This window comes from Lycorma delicatula, chromosome 8 (genome assembly GCF_047948215.1).
Source record: "Lycorma delicatula isolate Av1 chromosome 8, ASM4794821v1, whole genome shotgun sequence".
NCBI lineage: Eukaryota > Metazoa > Arthropoda > Insecta > Hemiptera > Fulgoridae > Lycorma > Lycorma delicatula.
This window is the reverse complement of record NC_134462.1, coordinates 63,803,866-63,825,142: the sequence shown is the minus strand read 5'-3', so window position 1 is coordinate 63,825,142 and position 21,277 is coordinate 63,803,866. Positions and strand designations below refer to the sequence as shown.

At 30.9% G+C, this 21,277-nt stretch overlaps 1 protein-coding gene across 5 annotated transcripts in view; it reads right to left on the bottom strand.

The window, feature by feature from the left end:
• Ae2 (anion exchange protein Ae2) overlaps nt 1-21,277 on the bottom strand; it is a 406,977-nt gene that overhangs the window by 279,029 nt on the left and 106,671 nt on the right. For 4 of the 5 annotated variants that reach the window (XM_075374014.1, XM_075374019.1, XM_075374018.1 and 1 more), the window contains exon 2: nt 6,436-6,536. In XM_075374014.1, coding sequence (XP_075230129.1) covers nt 6,436-6,489 — 54 coding nt within the window. In that variant the 5' untranslated portion in view covers nt 6,490-6,536. Of the gene's footprint in view, nt 1-6,435; nt 6,537-16,112; nt 16,163-21,277 lie in introns of all 5 variants that reach the window. The other variant, XM_075374015.1, reaches the window with a different exon arrangement.

The following is a 21,277-nucleotide window of genomic DNA, read 5'->3' as shown; positions in this document are numbered from 1 at the left end:
GTGACTTTACAATAATCTGTGGGTAAATTGATGAAATGAAGCGGAAAAATTGTTACTGCAAACCCATTTACAGCAATTAATAAAATATGAATTTTTGTTTAAATAATTTATCTTATAATTAGGTGTTACAGAGAGCTTTTGTATTATTTACACTTATATAACAAACTTATAGGAAAGTAATATTTACTGAATTATATACTCATACAATACTGTACCTTCCATTAAACCATTTTTCCTACCCCTACCATTTTTGTAGAAATGGGCTTTTGGAAACCTACGAAAATTCTGAGTCAGGAATACTGGGCTTTTTGAGCCGTAAAAAATTATCTTTTCATTCGAAAGTTACAAATTTCACTCAGATATCGAGTTCTACATTAATCGGTTGGAAATAACCTTGAGAAGCAACTTTCTTATTTTTGAGAGCTAACCAGTTAAATGGCTGGAATATAAATTCTAACACTTAATAATTGGTTAATTTTATTCGATACTTATAACTTTTTATCGATCGGTGTTTGAACGCTCTAGCAGTTTTCTTACGAACACTTCTCAAATATTCTCAAAACTTTTGCCCTGATAAACTTAATTTTGTTTCTAGAAAACGGTTAAAATTATTATTAAAACGTTTTCATCTCTTATGAGTAGAATACTACGTTCTGTAGAAATTTATTTAAGTAAGCAAGATATAGAACTATTAAAATGTTAAACTGACTTTATTTTCTTTAGTTGTATCATCTGATCCCGCACTTCTAAACTCTAATTCTTTTATATTCAACACTAAACCAATTAATTTTGTAACAGTTAAATCGTTTTCTTCCTTTACTATTAATACACGCTACCCTTTCGTCTAGAATCAATTTCATTATCAATGCATAGGTGTTTCACACGTTTAAAGAAAATAAAGATATCGAACAAGAAAAATAATTAATAATCGTTATAAATAAAATATGTCTTCAAATTTTTATTCAGTCCACTAAATCGAACAGTTAGCAAAAATCAAATATAGTAATTGTTCCGTTCCACGTCGAGCCATCCGGCGCTGCGATCTAGTGGGTGCTAACGCTCACCAACGAGTGAAGTCGTACGACTATTCTACGTCAGAATCCCGCGCAGTGCGATCGTGTTTTCATTTCAGTACAAGGGGACTCATAGTTTCTTGATAATGTAGAAGTTCAATTATGACTAAAGCGTCATACATTCTTAAATTTAATGTAACTATTGTAATTCAATTAAAACGTCAAGGGTGACAAGAAATTAAATACAACGATTCAAGAAGAACATAGCGTTGCTTCATTTCATCAAAAACACAGTCCACATTAACTCTATATTCTACCAGTAATATTCCAATAAAAACCACAAACTGAATCTGTTATCACAATTTGTTATCTCTGTAAGATAATCTGTTAAACTTAGGAATAAACATCTATTAACGCTAACTAAAAACCTTAACAAAAAAAATCCCCTTCGGCATGCTCGAAGGCGGAGGTAGATTTCATCGGTGCTAAGTAGGGGATAAAAAAGATTTTAACCTTAAAGTTAAGAAAAACTTCAAATTTAATCAATACCACAATTGTTACACGTGAAAAAAGTTTCACATGTTTAGCATACGACATCAATCTATCTAGCATATCTTACAATTCCAGCAATATTTTGGTCATCCGTTGCCATTAAGGGTTGGTCATATCAAAATTTGTTACAGACAAAAGTTTTAGGTAATGTTTAGACGACTAACTATCATTTTAAACCGATTCGATACTGTGCCTATGATATACTATGATATTATGATATACTATGATACTGGAGGTATGATATTTTATGTCTTCAAAACCCCATTTTTTCATCCTCTGGGCTAATAGTTGATGATATCAAAACTTTACTTAAATAAGTTTTAGGCCCTTATCCTAAGAATAGTGAAACTTTAAACGAAATCGATATTTTACTTAATAATAAAGTTGTAGCGATATTTTTTTTCTCCAAAAAGCCCCCCATTTCCACCCCCTGGTCCGATTTTGGTCGTTAACGAACTAGACCAAGATTCTGGAACGAGTTATTTTTAAGGAACAATTTTAAAGTGATTGGCAAACAATTACGGCAGTTATCGTGTCCACAAGAAAGTGAAATATATATATATATATATATATAAACTTTTGAACTGACGGTGGTTTTGGGGTCTGGGGATGTGAAACGCGAAGATATGACGAAATTTTCCGGAAGTCATGATACCAATTTCAATACGTAGCTTTCTTATGAAATCTACCTAAAAAGAGGATACTATAAATTTTTGAGCTGAATAACAACTAGAATCCGAACTAACAACCTCATTATCAGAGAAAATCAGAATTGTATTCACAAATCCTACACACACGTACACAATAGACATACAACCAAATCGAATTTAACAAAATATTGCCAAAAATATTTTACTACTTTACGACTGTATAGCACAAAACCTACCTTAGGAACGCATAATATACTAAGTGGAAAACCGGGGTTTGGTCAACTTGTATTTGCATAATAGTCACAAATAATCCCGATATGTAGTAATCCAGGTGTTTAATAATCCGAACAAAATTTCTTAACAGTTACAAATGTACACTATAAACAATCTATCTTTTCAATATTGTAAAGTTTAGAGAATGACAGGCCTACTGTCGAATTGGATTTTGATTTGTCTTTTCCTTGTACAGTCCATAATAAAATTGAATTTGATTACAATGCTATAACAGAGCATCTTGTTAAACAGAATTTTATCTCAGCATCTGTCCGTATATTACAGGAAATGAGTGGACCAAAATACTGTAATATTAAAACTTTAAATTGTTAGTCTTATCTAAAAGAGGAAGGGTGAATGGCTAAGAGGTTTAAATACTTGGATTAAATGCATAATACATTTTTTTTCTCTTACTCCCCCGAGCCGGACATACAATCAAGTAAAGCTCAGCCCAGGAGAGTGTCCTTTACTCTAAGGGGCCTCCCTACCTACCGGCAGTAAGTCCGGCATAGCAGGTCAGCCCCCGGTTGGATCTTATCATTCTTTATTGCCCACTCTAATGGGGGTAAATGCATAACACATGGTAAAATAAAAGCTAACGGAAAGGGTTCATTCAACATGAAATTCTTAGCAGTTAGGAGAAATGTAGGAAACGTTTAAAAAATTAAATTAGAAAATACGAAACTATTTTAAATAGCAATAAATCGTCTATTAACAAAAATTACATTGCAGATTCTCGGTGTGTAAATAATTCCTTCATGGTAACTGCTGAATCATACAAGCATAATATTTTTTATGATAAAGACGTCACAGAAAAAATAATGACAAAAAAATTGAAAACAAGAAGGTGAAGGTCATGGAACAGGTTTACTCTACAACAAAGAAAAATGCCAACTTTCGTAGTTTTACTAAAAATATTATTTACACATTCAGGAACAAATTTCTCACTGTGCGATAAAGCCATAAACCTTTTTCCAATTTGTTTCAGCTAACTGAACTTAATAAAGTTTAATTAAAATTAGCTACAGTGTAAAAAAAATTAAATAAATACTAACAGATTTTTTCCTAAATTGTTGGAAAAGCTGCAATCTAGATCGTAATGGATTTTACTATTTAAGCTACATGAAATAAGTTATAAAAACTTCAGTCAAAAATGTTATTTAGTTTTAGAAAACTACATGAAATAATTGGAAAAAAATACATATACGGATGATAGAAGAATTTTAGTTATGCCAGAATCTCTTTTTAACTGAATAAACATATCAATGTTGAATATAAATCGAATCAAATGGCAAAAGAAAAATTATATTTATTGAAATAATTATGGTAGAGTGTGATATACAACGCAGATTAAGACGTTAACTAATCGTATACGTGTAGTAAAATCGAATGCAGATAAAAATACAGTGATTACAAATGAAATAGAGTACTCGAACAGTATAATTAAAATAAATGAAAATTATCATAGCAACATAAAGGGAAATTACAGTCATTATTATATCATAATAAATTATTATAGTAATCAATTACTATCCTATAATTATAAATAAACAAAAACAAAAAAATAATTATTATGCAATTATCAATTCTAAAACTAGGCAAGAAAAAAAGAAGACCTAAAAAACAACCATAAATTATGAATTTATTTTATAAATTTTCTTTCAGAATTATTTACTAACATATATTTTCTTCTTATTTATAATATATTAAATAAATGCTTTCCTAATATTTTAATAAAATGTTATTTATATATAAACCTCTGGTACACAGCAAATTAGTGGACTTTTTTTTTAATTAACGTCTTCGAAAAATCATCAATCTCACTTGTCGTCTGAAGAAAAAAAAATATTACTTTAATTTTAGCTCCTCATTCACCTTGAAACACCTATATATATATATAAAATACGTTTCCAGGCTCCCAAAAAAAGAAAGGAAAAAAGCAGAGTAGACACTAACAACCGCTTCATTCAACAAGAATAATAATTCGCTCAACAATAACATAAACACCAATAAAATAAATATCTTAAGAGGTAGACTAATACACCCTAAAATACAATACTTGACTAAAATGCAACAAATTTTCCCCTCCATTTTTTTCTTTTCAATCTATACATTTTTCATACAAAATTTCATTCCAACTTAAATTCTGTGTACATATAATAAAAAAAAAGTGAGACATAAATTTGGGACTCAACAGTACAACGAGACAAATTAATGAAAAAGATAAATTCAGCGAACGAGACATAAGTATACTGTTTTGTTTACAAGGATGAAATAAGAAACAAAAATCATTTGTCTTCTAAAATAATGAAATCCAATAATGCGGGTTTATGTAGTTCACAATGCACATGACAAAATCCCTTTCAGCACGCCGGAAGACGGAGGTAGATTTCACCGGTGCTAAGTAGGGGATAAAAAGATCGCCACCTTAAAGTTAAGAAAAACCTCAAATTTACTCAATACGATAATGATTACATGTGAAAAACAAACGACAAGCCCCCATCTTCTTACAATTCCAGCAACATTTTGGTCATCCCTTGCCGTAACGGTTGGTCATATCAAAAGTTTTCAAGTTAAACATTTTAAGTAATGTTTAAAATACTAACGACCACCTTAAACCGATTCGATACTGTGCCTATTAGGGGGAGGTATGATTCTTTTTCGTCTTCGAAATCCCATTTTTTCAACCTCCTGGGCCAATGGTTGGTGATATCATAAAAACTTATTTAGATAAGTTTTAGGCCCTTATCCAAAGAATAGTAGGAACTTTAAACGAATTCGATATTTTACTTAATAAGAAAATTATAGCGATACTTTTTTTCGAAAAAGTCCCCATTTCCATCCCCATAGTATGATTTTGACCATTAACGAACTCGACCGAGATTTTGGGACGATTTATTTTCAAGGAACAATTTGAAAGTGATCGGCGCAAAATTACGGCAGTTATCGTGTCCACAAGAAAGTGAAATATATAAAAAAATAAATATATGTATATATATATATATATATATATACACACACACACACACACACACACACACACACGTGTATATAAACTTTTGAACTGACGGTGGTTCTCGGGTCTCGGGGATGTGAAACGCGAAGATATGACGAAATTTTCCGGAAGTCGAATCATGGTACCATTACATAGGCAGGTTTCTAATAAAATCTACCTAAAACTTTACTTACACTTTTTTAAATTTTTATTATATCCATTACTTGTAATAACATAATTTAAAAGAAAATTTGATGTGGGAAAAATAAACTATTTTTAATAAATGTAGCAATTTTTTAAAAATTTAAAAAAATTTACGTTCACATTTTACAAAGTTTTTTTTTATATACAATTATTTACATCTAATAGTGACTTAGAAAAAAACAGTACAAGTACACACACGTATAGAACACGTTTTTGGTCACCAGATCTTAACTTGTTTACTGATCTGAATAACAAAATAATTCTAATAATAAATTTATTTTGTAAAAATTAGGTGTTATATTACAACAATGTTGTACAATTTTTAATCTTTGATAAGAAGGAAATAGCTAAGTAACTTTTGAATGAAAAAATGCACAGTTTGTCTATAAAAATAAAATGCATTAAAGACCCTTAACAGTTGGAAACCAATATTACACTAAGATGTCTCACACCCCAGCTGCATATATAATTTAAAACCCGGAATTGAGTCTCATAGCAGTCAACCTGTTAATAATGAAAACTAACAAGATTAAAAAATAATTATAGCAATAAAAAAAAAATTAAAAATTAAGAAATTAAAAATCTAAGAATTTTTTATACTCATATACGGAACACTTACATAAAAATTTAAACAAACTATAATATAAAAATTACACATAAAGAACCAACCTAATAAAAAATAAAAAATAAAAAAAAAATAAAATAGTTAAAATTATAAACATAATTCTGATTTAAAAAAAATATTTACCCTGATCCCAATACGCCCCAAAAAGGATTGTTTCCTGCGTGGGGCATCGGCCATAGCAGCTACAGTGGAAGCAGTATATCATGTGGCAGCTTGGAACTTTTCTGTAATAAATCCAATTATACAAATTATAAATAATATTTATAAAAAGTAACTCGATAAATAATTAATACATAATATTATTGGTGTTCCCTCATAAGAAGGCTTTATTAATTCTTCAATTACACAATGTCTCACTTTTTAAAATTAAATAACTAATGGTAAGCAATATGTTCCTGTAATGAAAAATAATTCAGTCCTGTTTTATAAGCTGTTTCCAAAATATTAACGAATAGTCGAAATGAATTACAGGAGTGTACGTGTGATCATAACTGACAAACCGGTACATATGAAAAATAAGATCGTTTTGCACAAAGCCGTTTATCTCCAGAAAATGAGAAAATTAGTTATTTCCTTCTTTGAATTTCTCTATTTTGGCATATTTTTTTCAGATCTCAAATACACTAATTCTAGGCCACCAACTCAGCAAAAAAAAAAAACATTACTTTGAATAAATAAGTAAAATTAAAATCAAATGAATGATAGGCTTTAAATAATAAACGTAGGTTAGGTGAGATCAACTGAACCGTTGATCTGACACGAGTCGACCTTAAAAATGGCATACCTATTCTAAAGAATAGCAGGTACCAAACTCTCTCAACAAATGAATTATGAAATGGTTTCCCATCGACTTCACCCTACCGAATGTATTGTTGTACATTACATACTCACCAAAATACAGATGATATTCAACCCAATACGCGACAATTTCATTCTGTTCACCAGAGGGGAACTTATATACATAGATAAAGAAAAAGATTATTATCAAAGGGCACATTATAAAGAAAAAATAACAATAAACGTAACATAAAATTGCGTTAAACTTTCACAGAAACGTTTTCTGAAATCAAACAATAGTTCCTTCTCTCACATTACCATAAAAGAAAATTTTATTAGATTTTCACGCTACAGGTGAATTTAAATCAAAAATTTCAAGGGAACAAGACTTAGATTAAATAAATTTGAAAAATTTACGGCTTGGTAGCCGGAAAAAACTGGATGGTTCATCTCGTGTGTGTGTTTTCACCGCAATATATTGGGAACTGATTTTGGATATTACAATAAATAAAAACGTTCCCATAAATATATGTCCGAAAACGCTTTGTTTTCGAGTTACGACTAACGTGACCTAATTTCTGCTTCAAGGAAAAAAATAAGGCCAAATTGAAATTTTTGAGAAACGGGAATATTTGGTTTGGTGGTTTTATGTTTTTTTTTTTTTAATATCTTATTATGTAATATAGTTTCTTTTTTTACTTTAATTTCTTAGGCTTTGCAATAATTTTGTATTTATATCATAACGAGATGAGAAGCTATTACACAAGAATACCGGGAAGAGAATAAATGATGAATATAAACGAATAAATAAATGTAAAAACAAAAAATCTAAAAACAAGAACAAAAAGGAATAACGGGAAGAATTTTTAAGAATAGCGTAGAAAATTCGAAATAAAAGAAAAATCTGGACAAATAGAAGTTGTTTCGAAAACATTACGCTTGAATAAACAAGACTGCTGTTACACCAGGACACCCTCTACGCTTGGAGGTGTAAATACTACCGGAGTTGTGAGTGCGATAACAGTTAGAGCGTGTTAAGAGAGAATGTGTGAATTCCACGTTCTGAGGTTACGTGCGAGAAAATTTTTTTTTTTTTTGAGTTCATTGTGAACAGAAGACAAGGTTTAATAGTTGTTAAAAGTATAAGCTAGTTTCCTTTTATAAATGTCGAAATAAATAATCGTTGTAAACAATTATTATTGATTTTGTAACTGAAATCTCACTGGGGTAATTACTTCGTAATATTCTATTAATCTTTATCAGTCGTGTAAATTTCACAATATAATCTGATTTATCGTTTGTGACATATAATCTACTTACTTTATAAGTAATACAATACTAAAGAGTAAATAAATTTTATATTATTAAGAATTTCAGTATCACAATATCCTTTATTGAACAGATAACACCCGATTATATTTATATATTGTAAGTATCTGCTTCGTAATGATTTTTTTTTTTTACGGCTTGGTATCAGATCACAATGGCCGAAACAGCTTAACTTATCTTAAATGCGAATGAAATACTAATCGTTTAATCGTGTACTAATCGTTAGTTGATTCAACTACTCTCGACGGAAAACGGCAGTTAATTAACCAGAACTGAATTACGTCAAACAACTTCACGAGATAAAAATTAGTATGAATAAAATTCGCAGAAAAGCAATGAAGAAAATATTTTTTCTTGAAATTATGAACAGGTTATTCTGACCGTTTGACTATTCGATATGTATCTATCATGTATTGTTAACATACGGTATCAGTTTGTTTCATTATAAGGGTAAAAAATAAAATCATTAATTTTACTCCTTTGCCTTTTTTTGTTAACAAACGAGAAAATAATTTAAAAGTATGATTTAAAAAGCTACCCTTAATAACTAATTTTTTTTCATCGAAAACGATCAACGAATTTCAAATTCCATTACGAATTGTTATTAAAATATATTAAGGAAACGAATGCTCTTTTAGATAAGCTGCTTAAAAAAAAAAATCTGTGCGGAAATTCAGAGTGATAATAATTAAGACGTGACATTCTGAATAGAAAAACAAATTAACGTATTTGTATTAAGTATTATTAAGTATTTGTATTTTTTTTTGTATTTTTATTAAGTATTTAAACGATCAATACTTAAACACACATGCTGCAGCTCCTAACGCAAAAAGCCCTTTAACCGTCTTTTTCTTGTGAATGTTACTTTACACTGTAGGTATACATTGCCGGAAACTGGAAAAATATTGATCGAAAAACCCCTAAATCGGTCTATGAAATAGAAAAAAATTTCAGTTAATAATAAGAAAGGCATCTTAAATGTTTTTGTAATGTTTCATACAAGCGTAAACGAAAGGTTAAAATCTCTAAAAAAAGGAATTCTTCAGTTTTCTATTAGTTTGAAAACAAATCTTTAATGAAATCAAATAAGGTGAATAACTTGTCATCGTAAAATCAGCCGATTTCGAAGTCGAAAGTTCTAAGGTTCGAGTCCTTGTAAAGGCAGCAGTTGCTTTTAAATGAATTTGAATGCTAGACTGTGGATACCGGTGTTCTTTGGTGGTTGGGTTTCAATTAAACACACGTCTCAGGAGTGGTCGGCCTGAATTTGTTCAAAAGTACACATTTACCGGTACATTTACACTTACACGTCAGATTGCGATCGGATCATCTCTGCAAAGTACTGTTGAAATTGATATTACGATGTATAAACCACAATACGACGATTCAACAGGAAAATAACAAGTAAAATAATATAAAAGAGAGATGAAACATTTTATATTTAATAAAATAAAATGTTTATTCCTCTTTATGCACCCTCCTAATTAATTTTTATCATAAAAAAAATATTACGAAAACTTAAGAAATGAACCGTAAATGTTAAATTCTCATTTAAATAAGTAGGTCAACAGACAACAAAAAAAGATAATAAATTAATGATGTATTTAATTAAATTATCACGAGTATTATACAAATTTTTTAATATATAAAAAAAAAACACACTGAATGCGTATGTGTAATCCTTTTATGACTAATAAAAAAATTAATTAATTCTAACAATCTTTAATGAGGGAACTAACACCACTCTTTTGCTCATTGTCAGTATAAAAGATAGAAAGAGAGAGAGAGTGACAGAGAAAGAGAGAGTGAAAATGGTCGGAAGTATTTCCGAAACGTTTACTGCAACTAGAAACAATATCATTACGTTGTTTAATACAGTATACTACGAGGAAAACCGACCACATTTAAAATAATTTACCGTACAGCATTTTACAAAAGCTTCTGCGCAAAAATCTTTATTATTATCATCGTTTTTAAAAAGTTTCCCTTTATACGATGCTAAAAGGATGAGAAGCAAACTATGCTTTAGAAAACGTTCATTCAATTTATTAAATAACATATTTTACTGTGTAATCTACCAGTTCAATTATTTCATAACTTTTGAACTGTCTGTCATTACACATACTAATAATAAATGAATATCCGATTGTAAAATCCTTGCGGTATTTAATTACTAAACTAATTAACAGACATAACAATCTCGATAAAATTATTATTGTTCAGTAAATCTTTAAGACCAATCACATAATACAACAATCAATACAGAATCAGAATTAATTATAAACCTATAAATCTTAGAAAAAATAACCCTTAACATCTAATGGGATAATATATACGTGAACATACATTATATATATGTTCACGTGAACCACGTGAAAATTATGTCTGATTCGAACCGATGTGCCTTCCCCTTATAAGATTAAAATATTTCATTAATCGTTGAAAAGCTCTCAAATGAAATCCAAAATCCGAATTTTTTTTGGATTTCGGGTTTTTTGGACACTTTTGGTACAGACGATTGCAATCAAAAGGGGACGTGCACAACTAGATGTTACAAAAGTCTTAAATCCATAATTTCATCATCCTACGGCTAATAGTTTTTGAGTTATGCGAGATACAATCGTGCGTACAGACGTCACTAGTCAAAATGCATTCAGGTATGGTCAAAATGGAGATTTCCGTTGAAATCTGAAAACCGAAATTTTTCGCGATTACTATAATTCCTTTACTCCCTACAAAGAAGTAAAAATTGAAGAAAGGAGAATTCCGATTCAAAAAAGTGTAAGACGAAGATTTAGTTTGTCACACCGATTTTTAATAATTTGTACACAGAAGAAAAAATGCAGGAATAGAAGGAAATATTCGAAATGCGAAAGGACATATTTGAAATAACAACCCAAATAAAATATGAAAAATGTTAAGATTACACTTTACTTTTACCAGAAATCAAAGATTATTTTGAAGAAATATTGAATGTAAAAAGCCGGTAAGAATACCATATCGATACAAAAAATAAATCAAAAATTATCAACCACTTCGTAGAAAATTAAAACTTAGTTTATTTAGAATTAAGGCTGTATCTTTGTATTTTTTAAACAATTTTAACGTTTTTTTTTTGAATTTATTATCACCAATTAGGAAATTATTTTCTTAAAAATTAATTTTACCCGAATGCTTCCCACTTGATAACAGGAGTTCCAAAAAAAAAAAACATTTTCACAATTTCAAATATGTACAAAACATATTTTGTTAAACAATAAAGTCACTAAAATAGTTTAATAGCCCTCCATTGTTTGGGGAAAATTTTAAAAAGTGGATGTTTTTTTCATTTCGATTTTAGCATATTTAAAATCAATTTTACTGAATATTTTAATCATTAAAATAAAAACCTGATGCATGAGCCACCAAATTTTAAAAAGTCGAAAACATATTTTTCGAAATTGTAATGCTAAAAATCTAATGTGAACACCACATGACCAATTAAATTACATATACGCATTTTTAAAAGTACATAAAATTTTATTTCATTAATAACTTCTGATTTTTTCATATTTTCTTTGTATTGTTATTATTGAAGTAATTATTATAAAACTTTTTTTTACAATCAGAGGTTAATTATTAATAAATCAATATATTTAATTAAAAAAATAAACTTAAAAAAAGGAAATGAAATCGGATTTGAACCGATGTTCCTTGTCCTTACAAGATCCAAATATTTCATTAATTAAAATTTTATTTGCCTATAACTCTGGAACCAATGAAAATACTTACGATACACCATTGAAAAGCTCCCATTGAGGGCTGATTACTGCAGTTAAGAAAAGATCCAAAATAAAATTTTCTTTGGATTTTGGGCTTTTTTGGATACTTTTGGTCCAATCGATTGCAATCAAAAGGGGAGTTGCACAACTAGATGTTACAACAGTCCTAAATCCAATATTTCAACATTCTACGACTAATCGTTTTTGAGTTACGCGAGATACATACGTACGTACAGACGTCATGCAGAAACTAGTCAAAATGGAAAGTACAAGGATGTAAAAAGTAATATTAATAACTTTGGTTATTACTTCAATCTGTTGAGCATTTTGGTTTCAAAAATTTTAATATTTAAATATTATCAAAATGGATTTAAATTGATATTCAATTCACTGAACGCATAACTTAAATACGTCGGTAAAATTATGTTTTATTTTCTTAAACGTTATGCAACTATAAATTTATTAAATTAAAAAAGTATTAAAATATTTTTATTACGGCAATTCATTGGAATAGTGAGATGGGCAAAACACTGTTATATTAGTTTGAAAGCCTATTGATGGAAAAAACTCCCATTATCTCATTTTCTGATGAAAGTATAAAAGAAAGGAAAATATTTAAAATCATTTTTGGGGAGGGGGTGAATGTTAAATAAAAACTTTTCATAATTACTATATTTGATGCAATAGACTTTGAACTTTGTAAGAAAATTCTTTTTTCTTAAGTGCTTCAATAAAGATTTGAAATTTTATTTCGGCTAAATGACTCCCTTGTTTTTCCATTTTTCTCTAAAACTTAATACATTCTTTCCCCCTGAAGGTAATACCTGCCTCCAAAGTTTGAAGAATGCGGTCAACGGGGTCCAGTCCTAACAACAAATTAATGCAACCGATATATTTTCAAAACAACTTTTAATCTCTTAGCCCTCCCCTCACGAAGGTAGACCGAATTTTCAATTAACGACTCATTATACTGAAATAACATCTGGAAGTGATTCAACTGTGTATTTTTCAACGATATCAATGTTTTATTATGCAAATAATTTCCAACAAAACCAATTACATAAAATTAAACATTAAAGCAAGGATATTACAGAAAAACAACTTTTAATATTGTATAGGATTGTAATAAGATTCCTTACAAGCTTTTTGTTAGAAAAAAATTCATTCGTAAAATTAAGATTATTTTTGTTTTAATCAAATAAGATAAATATTAAAAAATTAAAATACACGACTGCCAAAAAAAAAAAACAATGTTCTTTAATAAAAAATAATTAAAGAGTGTGCGACTGAAAATTTTGTATACAGTATTATTTTTTTCAAATTGTTTAACACATATATATCATATATGTGTGTATATACATATAATATAATATATACAAACATCTAATTCGGTAATTTTGATTAATTTACTACCGATTATAATGAATAACTTATTTTATTAAATACTTTTTAACTTTATTTAAGCATTTGAAATATGCGAGATGCAATTTTTTAACCTTTTGTGTTTCTCGTGAACGGCTTTTGTCACACGCAGCACTTTTTGTAGATATATTTTACACTTCTGCAGCATAATAGAACTATGAAGTGATAATTGTATAAAATAAACTGATGTGGACAACACATTACTTCCTTGTACGCCTATTAAATTACATATACACATTTTTTTTTAATGAAAAATATATAAAATTTTATTTAACTAATAATTTCTGATATTTTTTCATAGCTTTTTTTTACTGTTATTATTGAATGATTATTTATCATAATTATTTTTACAATCAGAGGTTAATAATTATTAATAAATCAATATATTTAAATTAAAAAAAAGTTAAAAAAAGAGATTAAGTCTAATTCAAACCGATGTGCCTTTCCTGTGTAAGATCCAAATATTTCATTAAGTAAAATTTTATTTGGTTATAACTCTGGAACCGATGAAAATAAATACCACTTAAGATATATCGTTGAAAAGCTCTCGATTAGGGTTTATAACTACAGTTAACAAAAATTCCAAAGTCCAACTTTGTTTAGATTTTGGACTTTTTTTTGGATACTTTTGGTCCAATTGATTGCAATCAAAAGGGGAGGTGCACAATCTGTTGTTACAATAGACCTAAATCCAAAATTTCAACATTCTACGGCTAATAGTTTTTGAGTTATGCTAGATACATACGTACAGATGTACGTACGTACAGATGTCATGCCGAAACCACTCAAAATGAATTCAGGGAGGTCAAAACGGATATTTCCGTTGAAATCTGAAAACCGAAATTTTTCGTAATCACAATACTTCCTTTACTTCGTACAAGGAAGTAAAAATTGGCATAAAAACTGCATTTAAAATTAAAAAATAAAATATTTCTTTGTAGTTTGAATTTCAACTCGACAGACCGAAAAACTATTATTTTTCTAATTTTTGTTGTTTTTACATTGTTTTATTTTTTTTTAATTTTAAATTTATTAAGCGGGAAGATCTTTTGGTATATAAATTATCTTTTGCTACAATAAATTTACAATCACGGACAGTTTTTACGTTTCGGATATGGGATGCTATTTTTCATACGTTATACAATAATTCCTATGTTTTTATTTACTTATTTTTTATTTTCCTTACCGTAGGATTGGATATAATCAGGCACATGTGACTCATATTTTCTTTTTTAAACAGTCTGATTTTGTACAAAAGTAAACTATTGTAATATTTTTATTTTATTTGATTCCTGCACTACTGTAACCTGATATTAAAGAATTCTAGATATTATATCGATATAAAAATGATTGATAAGTAATTTTTGATGGACAACTTTCTCAAGGTGTTGTTTTTATTTTCGAGTATCGAAATAAATGTCCTTGTAAAATAATCTATGATAGTTTAGCTCTGCATTATTCTTCACATAATCCTTTCATTTAGTTTTCTTTTTTTTCTTTATTAATAAAAAGAATATCTTATTCTACTGAATAACTAATTTTAAAGTAGTTTAGACTGACCGTGTCTAATTTAATTATGAAAATTGATCGCTCTTACGAAAACTCATCTCTCCGTTCTTTTCAACGCATAATCTCCTAATGCATGTCTTTATTTTTAGATAATCTGTTTTTAAGTATGTATCATGACGCATAGCTACATGCCTTGTGTAAGTATTATTTTTAAATGATTTTTCTCATCATATTTTTTATTGAAAATTTTAATCTCTTATATTCTTAGAAGTCAGATACTCTTATAAAAAACAATCTAAAATACTTAAAAAAACGGGTGGATTTTCCTTGAAAAAGGAAAAATTATTAGAAAAATAAAACAAATGACAATAACATAATTGTCACGCTATATCTTAGCCGATTAGTTTGAAGCTTAACAATTCCTTAATAATAATAAAAAATCACGATCTTATTTTACTGTGCAATCCTGTTAACACATTAAATTTCATTTTCTTTTGAAAACTTTGGTTGAGATTTTTCTACAAAACCTAAAAACAGTGTACTTTTTTTGATTAAATTTTTATTTAATTACGTTTTACAAATGAATGTAAAGGGCAAAATAATTTCTAAAAATATGACATGAATAATATTTTTTTCAGTTTATTAAAAAAAAAAAATACCAACTTTTTATTTTTAAAAATGACCATTTCTGATTGAAACAACCATCAAATGAAAAATGGTCGACGACTGGAAATTCGTCGTCATAAACGCCAAAAATGGAGGAAGACACTGAGAAAAAAATATTTATTATGTAGTTAGTATACCATTTTTAAAGATTTTTCCTGTTTTACATAGGAGTAGAGTCAAATGAAGCAAAAAATGGTTAAAAAGAAATACTTTTTGTTTAGGGTAAAAGTAAAAAAAATTTATGAAACTTTATGGAAACATTTTTTTTGTAGTTTTCACATAGTTTTATAGGAAGTACATACACAATTATAGTAAAAGTTATAATTCTCAACTAACCGGTTAATGTTTTTTTCTTCTTTTCTCTGCTGCACAATATTACACGATATCTGCAAACAGTAAGAGTGGTTCATTTTATATCAGACACCGAGGTGGTAAACAAACTTCTCAAAATAAGTTTTTGGTCATATTTTTATATGTTCTACCGAAGCAGAAATCTCTGCAAAAGGCATAACATAAAGAGAAAAACATTCAATAATAAATAAATATAGAATTTTATTTTTATTAATAATTATATTCTACTAAGTAGATAACTCAAAAATTCAGTAATGGTTAATTAGTTTGAAGAAACATAATACGTAAGCATCTTAAACTCGGTGCAATGTATTTTTTTTAACCGCCATTGTTTTTTCTAGTGTTCATTTTTAAGAAGTTCACCGTGAAAGCCTATTCTCAATATCTCTTTTCGTTAAATAAAATATAACAATCTATTAAAATTTGAAAAAAAAATTAATACTTATGTTCTATACAATAAATTAGTTATAATTTCTTCAACGACAATTAATAACCGTGAAAAATTAGTTACAAATAAAATTTAGATAGATTCGATGGTGAAAAACGATTCTGAATATTTCCTATCGGTCGGATGTTGGATTTTGAAAAATAATTACATTCTTTTACGCTAACATGGGTCGAGTATTTTATGTATGGGATTAATCCAGTCGAAAAAAAATAATATTACACGAAAAAAAAGTTTTTGATCATTTTTCAACATTAACTATTTGAGGAAAAGAAATATTCAAAATACCCTTCAATTACGGATCTTTCGTTAAAATATACTAAAAATGTGAGGCAACTCCTTGGCATTTAAAATAATTTAATTTAGGTTCAAGATGGCGGGAAAAAAAGATTTCAAACACCTATTTTATTACCATTAATATATACACGAGAAAGGTAACTGTTTCCAGACTTGAAATGGCCGGTATACGAGAGCTGTTCAAAAAGTAATAGTAATAGTGACCCTGATGGAAAATGTGTTGCGAAGGGTGTAAATACTGCATTACCACCGTGTAGCCCAGAGGTTCCCAAACTTATTTTTCTCGTAGACCACTTTCAAATGTTTCCTGGTTCCGGTGGACCCCCTGCAGCCACATTTCTACCATATTTCCAGTCGACGGAAAATGTGAAGATTAGATCTAACTATGAAAATTTGCGTGACGGCTCAGTTCCACGAACTACCAGCTTCCGAAAAAAAAGTGAGAATTGATTGGTTAATTTTTGATTGACAGTGCTGTGAGTGGATGTCAAAAATGTAAAGTCGGCCGATCAAAAAAAATGCTTCCATCCAACTTTACATTTTTGACATCTACTCACAGCACAAGAAAGCAATCAATTCTCACTTATTTTATATAGAAAACTTCCCATTCAGAGTGGTAAAAAGCAAAAGAAAAATAGTATATTTTTTTGTGTTGCATTTATTCAAATAGGTAATATTTGGAAACAAATGAGTAACGTTTATCCTTGGCAATCGTATTTATATTAGTGAAGAATCAAACAAGTTCATGCAAGATTGCTAGCACACACACACCACAAGTCGTATTTCGTCCCTTTGCACGTCTGAACAAGCGTTGCGGACGGGAGCGGCGGCGCATTGCAAGTCTTGACACGTTCGTTGTACTGAATATGGAATATGCAAGTTTTTACAAGTAACAGTCGCTGAGCTTCTCAAAACATTATCTGCCTAGATTGATACGCAAAGTCAAGCCAACATTTTAGTTCTTCACTATCGAAACCAGTTGAATTTTCGTGGACCCCCGCTTACGAATTGTGAACCCCATTTTTTTGTCACGCCAACGTAGACCCCCGTCGAGTCTCCCGTGGACCCCTGGGGGTCCCCCTGGACCACTTTGGGAATCAATGGTGTAGCCCATTCTTTTAGTTTCAAGTCGATCGGTGCAGTGAGTGGACGTAGATGAAGATTCGCGAAACGTGTGTTAGATATTCGCCTACCATGTTCCAGCATGAATAAAAAGTTAGAGCAACGTTGCAACGTCAAATTTTTAGTCAAATTCGGGAATAACCGAACAGACGCGTATGAATTATTAACTACGGTGTATGGTAAAGATGTTACGAACCAGGTGACGTAAGAGATCGAGGTGTGTCGGTCCCGATGAGCTGCTGGGGACTCCAAGGGTATGAGATAGGGTTAAGGAAAATAAGTGATTTAGGAAAAGACCCGGCACCACACCATGACACACGAGGTATGGTGTGGTGTCTAAACCTGAACAAAAATCAATGGTTACTCTCTCAAAGGAGCTACACCGGTAGGCCGACCTGCCATGCCGGTATATAGCCGGCAGGTGGGGACACCTCCTCCCCTGGGCCGGTCCGACTGGTTGGTATTGCGCCACCCAGGGGAGTGCCTGTTGTACTCAAATGGGCCTTCCCACCTACCGGCTGTATGTCCGGCATGGCAGGTCGGCCCACCAGTCAGTTCTTTTGAGTCTATTGATATGCCCATCTATATAGGTGGGGAGGCCTATTAGAGTTAAAAGACACTCCCCTGGACGGCGCAATACCACCAAGTCAGTCCGGCCCAGGTGAGTTGAGAAAAAAAAAGTGACGTAAGAGAGCAAATCACGATTATCCCAGATATCGTAATAAGCTATAAGGTAAGTGGTACACAGGAATGAAGAAAAATAATGATGATTATTAATATTAGATACGAAAGAATCAGATAGTAACGGTTGGCTCCAGAAAGTAATATGAAGTTAATAGACAACCGGCGGCCGGAGACGGACCCGGGATCAACATAATCCGGGGTCAGGATTACCCCTCTCTAGTTGGCCGGTGGCAAACAAAGACGAAACCCACAGCAATCATCTTACCCTGATAAGTTTATGAATAGAAATCGATGGAAGATAATGAAGAAACTCTCTATGGATAGTTTTAATCCAGGCAGAAAATACGATGGAAAGTCAGGAGAGAAATAGAGGAGACAGATAAAGGGATAGGGATTTAGAAAAAAACCTCCCAGCCGCCAGGGAGGGGTCCGGGAACAAATTAGTCGGGCCCGAACTACCCCACTCTGGTTCGTTAGAGACATGGTAAGATGAAGAAATCTCAAAAGATCAGAACCGGCAAACCGACCTGCCGCACCGGACATACAGCCGGCGGGTAGGGAGGCTCGTTAGAGTCAAGAGATACTCTGCTTGGACCATGGTACGCTTTAATTCAAATTCATCCCAAGTAGAGCAGAGAGAAAAAAAAGGTGACCTACAAGTTGTATAAAGCGTTCGAGGAGGATAGAGAAAGCATCGCCGATGAGCCGCGCGAGGGGCGCCCTTCAACGTCTCGCACCGAGGTTGTAATGAATACAGCTGCCGGTTTCGTTCGCGAAGAACGACAAATTACCGTTAGGGAGCTCACCGCGTGTCAGTTGGAAGCACATTTTTGATTTTGCACGATGATTTGGCCGTGCGACGCGTGTCTTGTAGATGGTTACAGCGCCTACTTACACCGGAGCAAATGCAACATCGTGTCTCCGTGTGTCAAGACCGCGGTTTGGTGCGGAAGCAAACGAAGAAATGAATCGAATCATAACAGTAGATGAATCTTGGATGTATCACTACTACAATCCGGAAATAAAACAACAAAGTTCTCAATGAAAAAGGGCGCAGTAGTTACTTCTAAAAAAAGCAAAGATGAGTCGCAGCACCGGTAAGGTTATGATGATAATCTTCTTCGATTTCGAGGGTTTTTGGTACCAACATGCTGTCCCTCAAGGCAGGCCACGCGGCACGGCCTCAAGGCGGGCGGTCACGGCAGATTATTGCAAATCTGTTTTGATCACGATGTTGTGTCATTTTAAGAAAAAAAACGTCCGTAGAAAAACATTAATGAAATTTTACTGCATCATAACAATGCCCGACCCTATGTCGCTAACGCTGTAGTTGATTTCTTGAGCGCTCGCGGCATCGCAACTGTACCCCACCCACCGTACAGTCCAGATTTGGTCACTTACGACTTCTGGCTGTTCCCCGAAGTAGAGTTTCCACTCAAGGGACGGAAATTCAAGACCAACCACGAGGTCATCAAAACTGTGCAGGCGCACTGCAAGGAGCTCAAGAAAGATGGTCTGACGTTCGTGTTTAAAAAGTGGCAGGAACGGTGGGAAAAGTGTATTAGAAGTGAGGGGGGGGGTTACTTTGAAAGAGAGCATATAGATTTGACTGAATAAATATTTTCTATAGAGCGTTTTTATCATTGCTCTTTGAAGAGCCTCCGTATATTAGAATTTTAATCAGATGTCTGTCTTAATTTATTGATTTTTTTTTGCACTAATTAAGAAGTGGTAATATAATATTTAAAGTGTTAAAAAATGCGTTACTATTTAACAGTTGTTTATTTTAAAATACCTATTTTCGATCACATTTCGATCTTGTCATGATTTGATAATTAATCTGGCATATACCCAATCAGTTTAAGGCTAAACCGAAGAAAGTATGTCAATTTGTTTACCTCTTACGTAATATTCTAGGAGATAAACAGTACCTATTATTGTTACATAATTTCCATTTAGAAATTTGTTATAATATTTTTAAGCACGAACACTATCTATTATTTTTAAGTAGCGTGTCATAATTTTGGTTACACTAAAAAAGAGGTGATACCACCTCCTTTTCCGAGTGTGTGTGTATGTATATATTTAGCAATTTTGTATGCGTACTTTACACAGTCCTCTTTTAAATTGATCACTACGTAAAACTTAGAAATGTCTTGTTATGCAGCTAACCAAAATTATCTAATAATTTATTTTCAAAATAGCAATAGGAAGGCTAATTTAGAACGATATATATATAATTGTTTTTTACAATTTCTTCCTGTAAACTGGTACTAAAAAATCTATAAAAAAATATACCATTACATTTTTTAGGTAATTTCTTGACGTATCAAACCTTATTTATCGTTCTCCATTTTTTAGAGATCAGAATAAATAAAACGTACCATGCAGTCAGAAATTCGAAAGCGTTATATTTTCCAGGTTACCGAAAATTTTTCCGATATTACTATTTTTGCAGTTATACTGCATTTCAGAATACGATAGTTTCGGAGCAGCTTTTAGTTGCTTTAAGCAATGATGATGATATTAGAATATAACAATGACAAATATTATCATTCTAGAAATAAAAACCAGGTAAATAAAAATAAATGACATATTATTC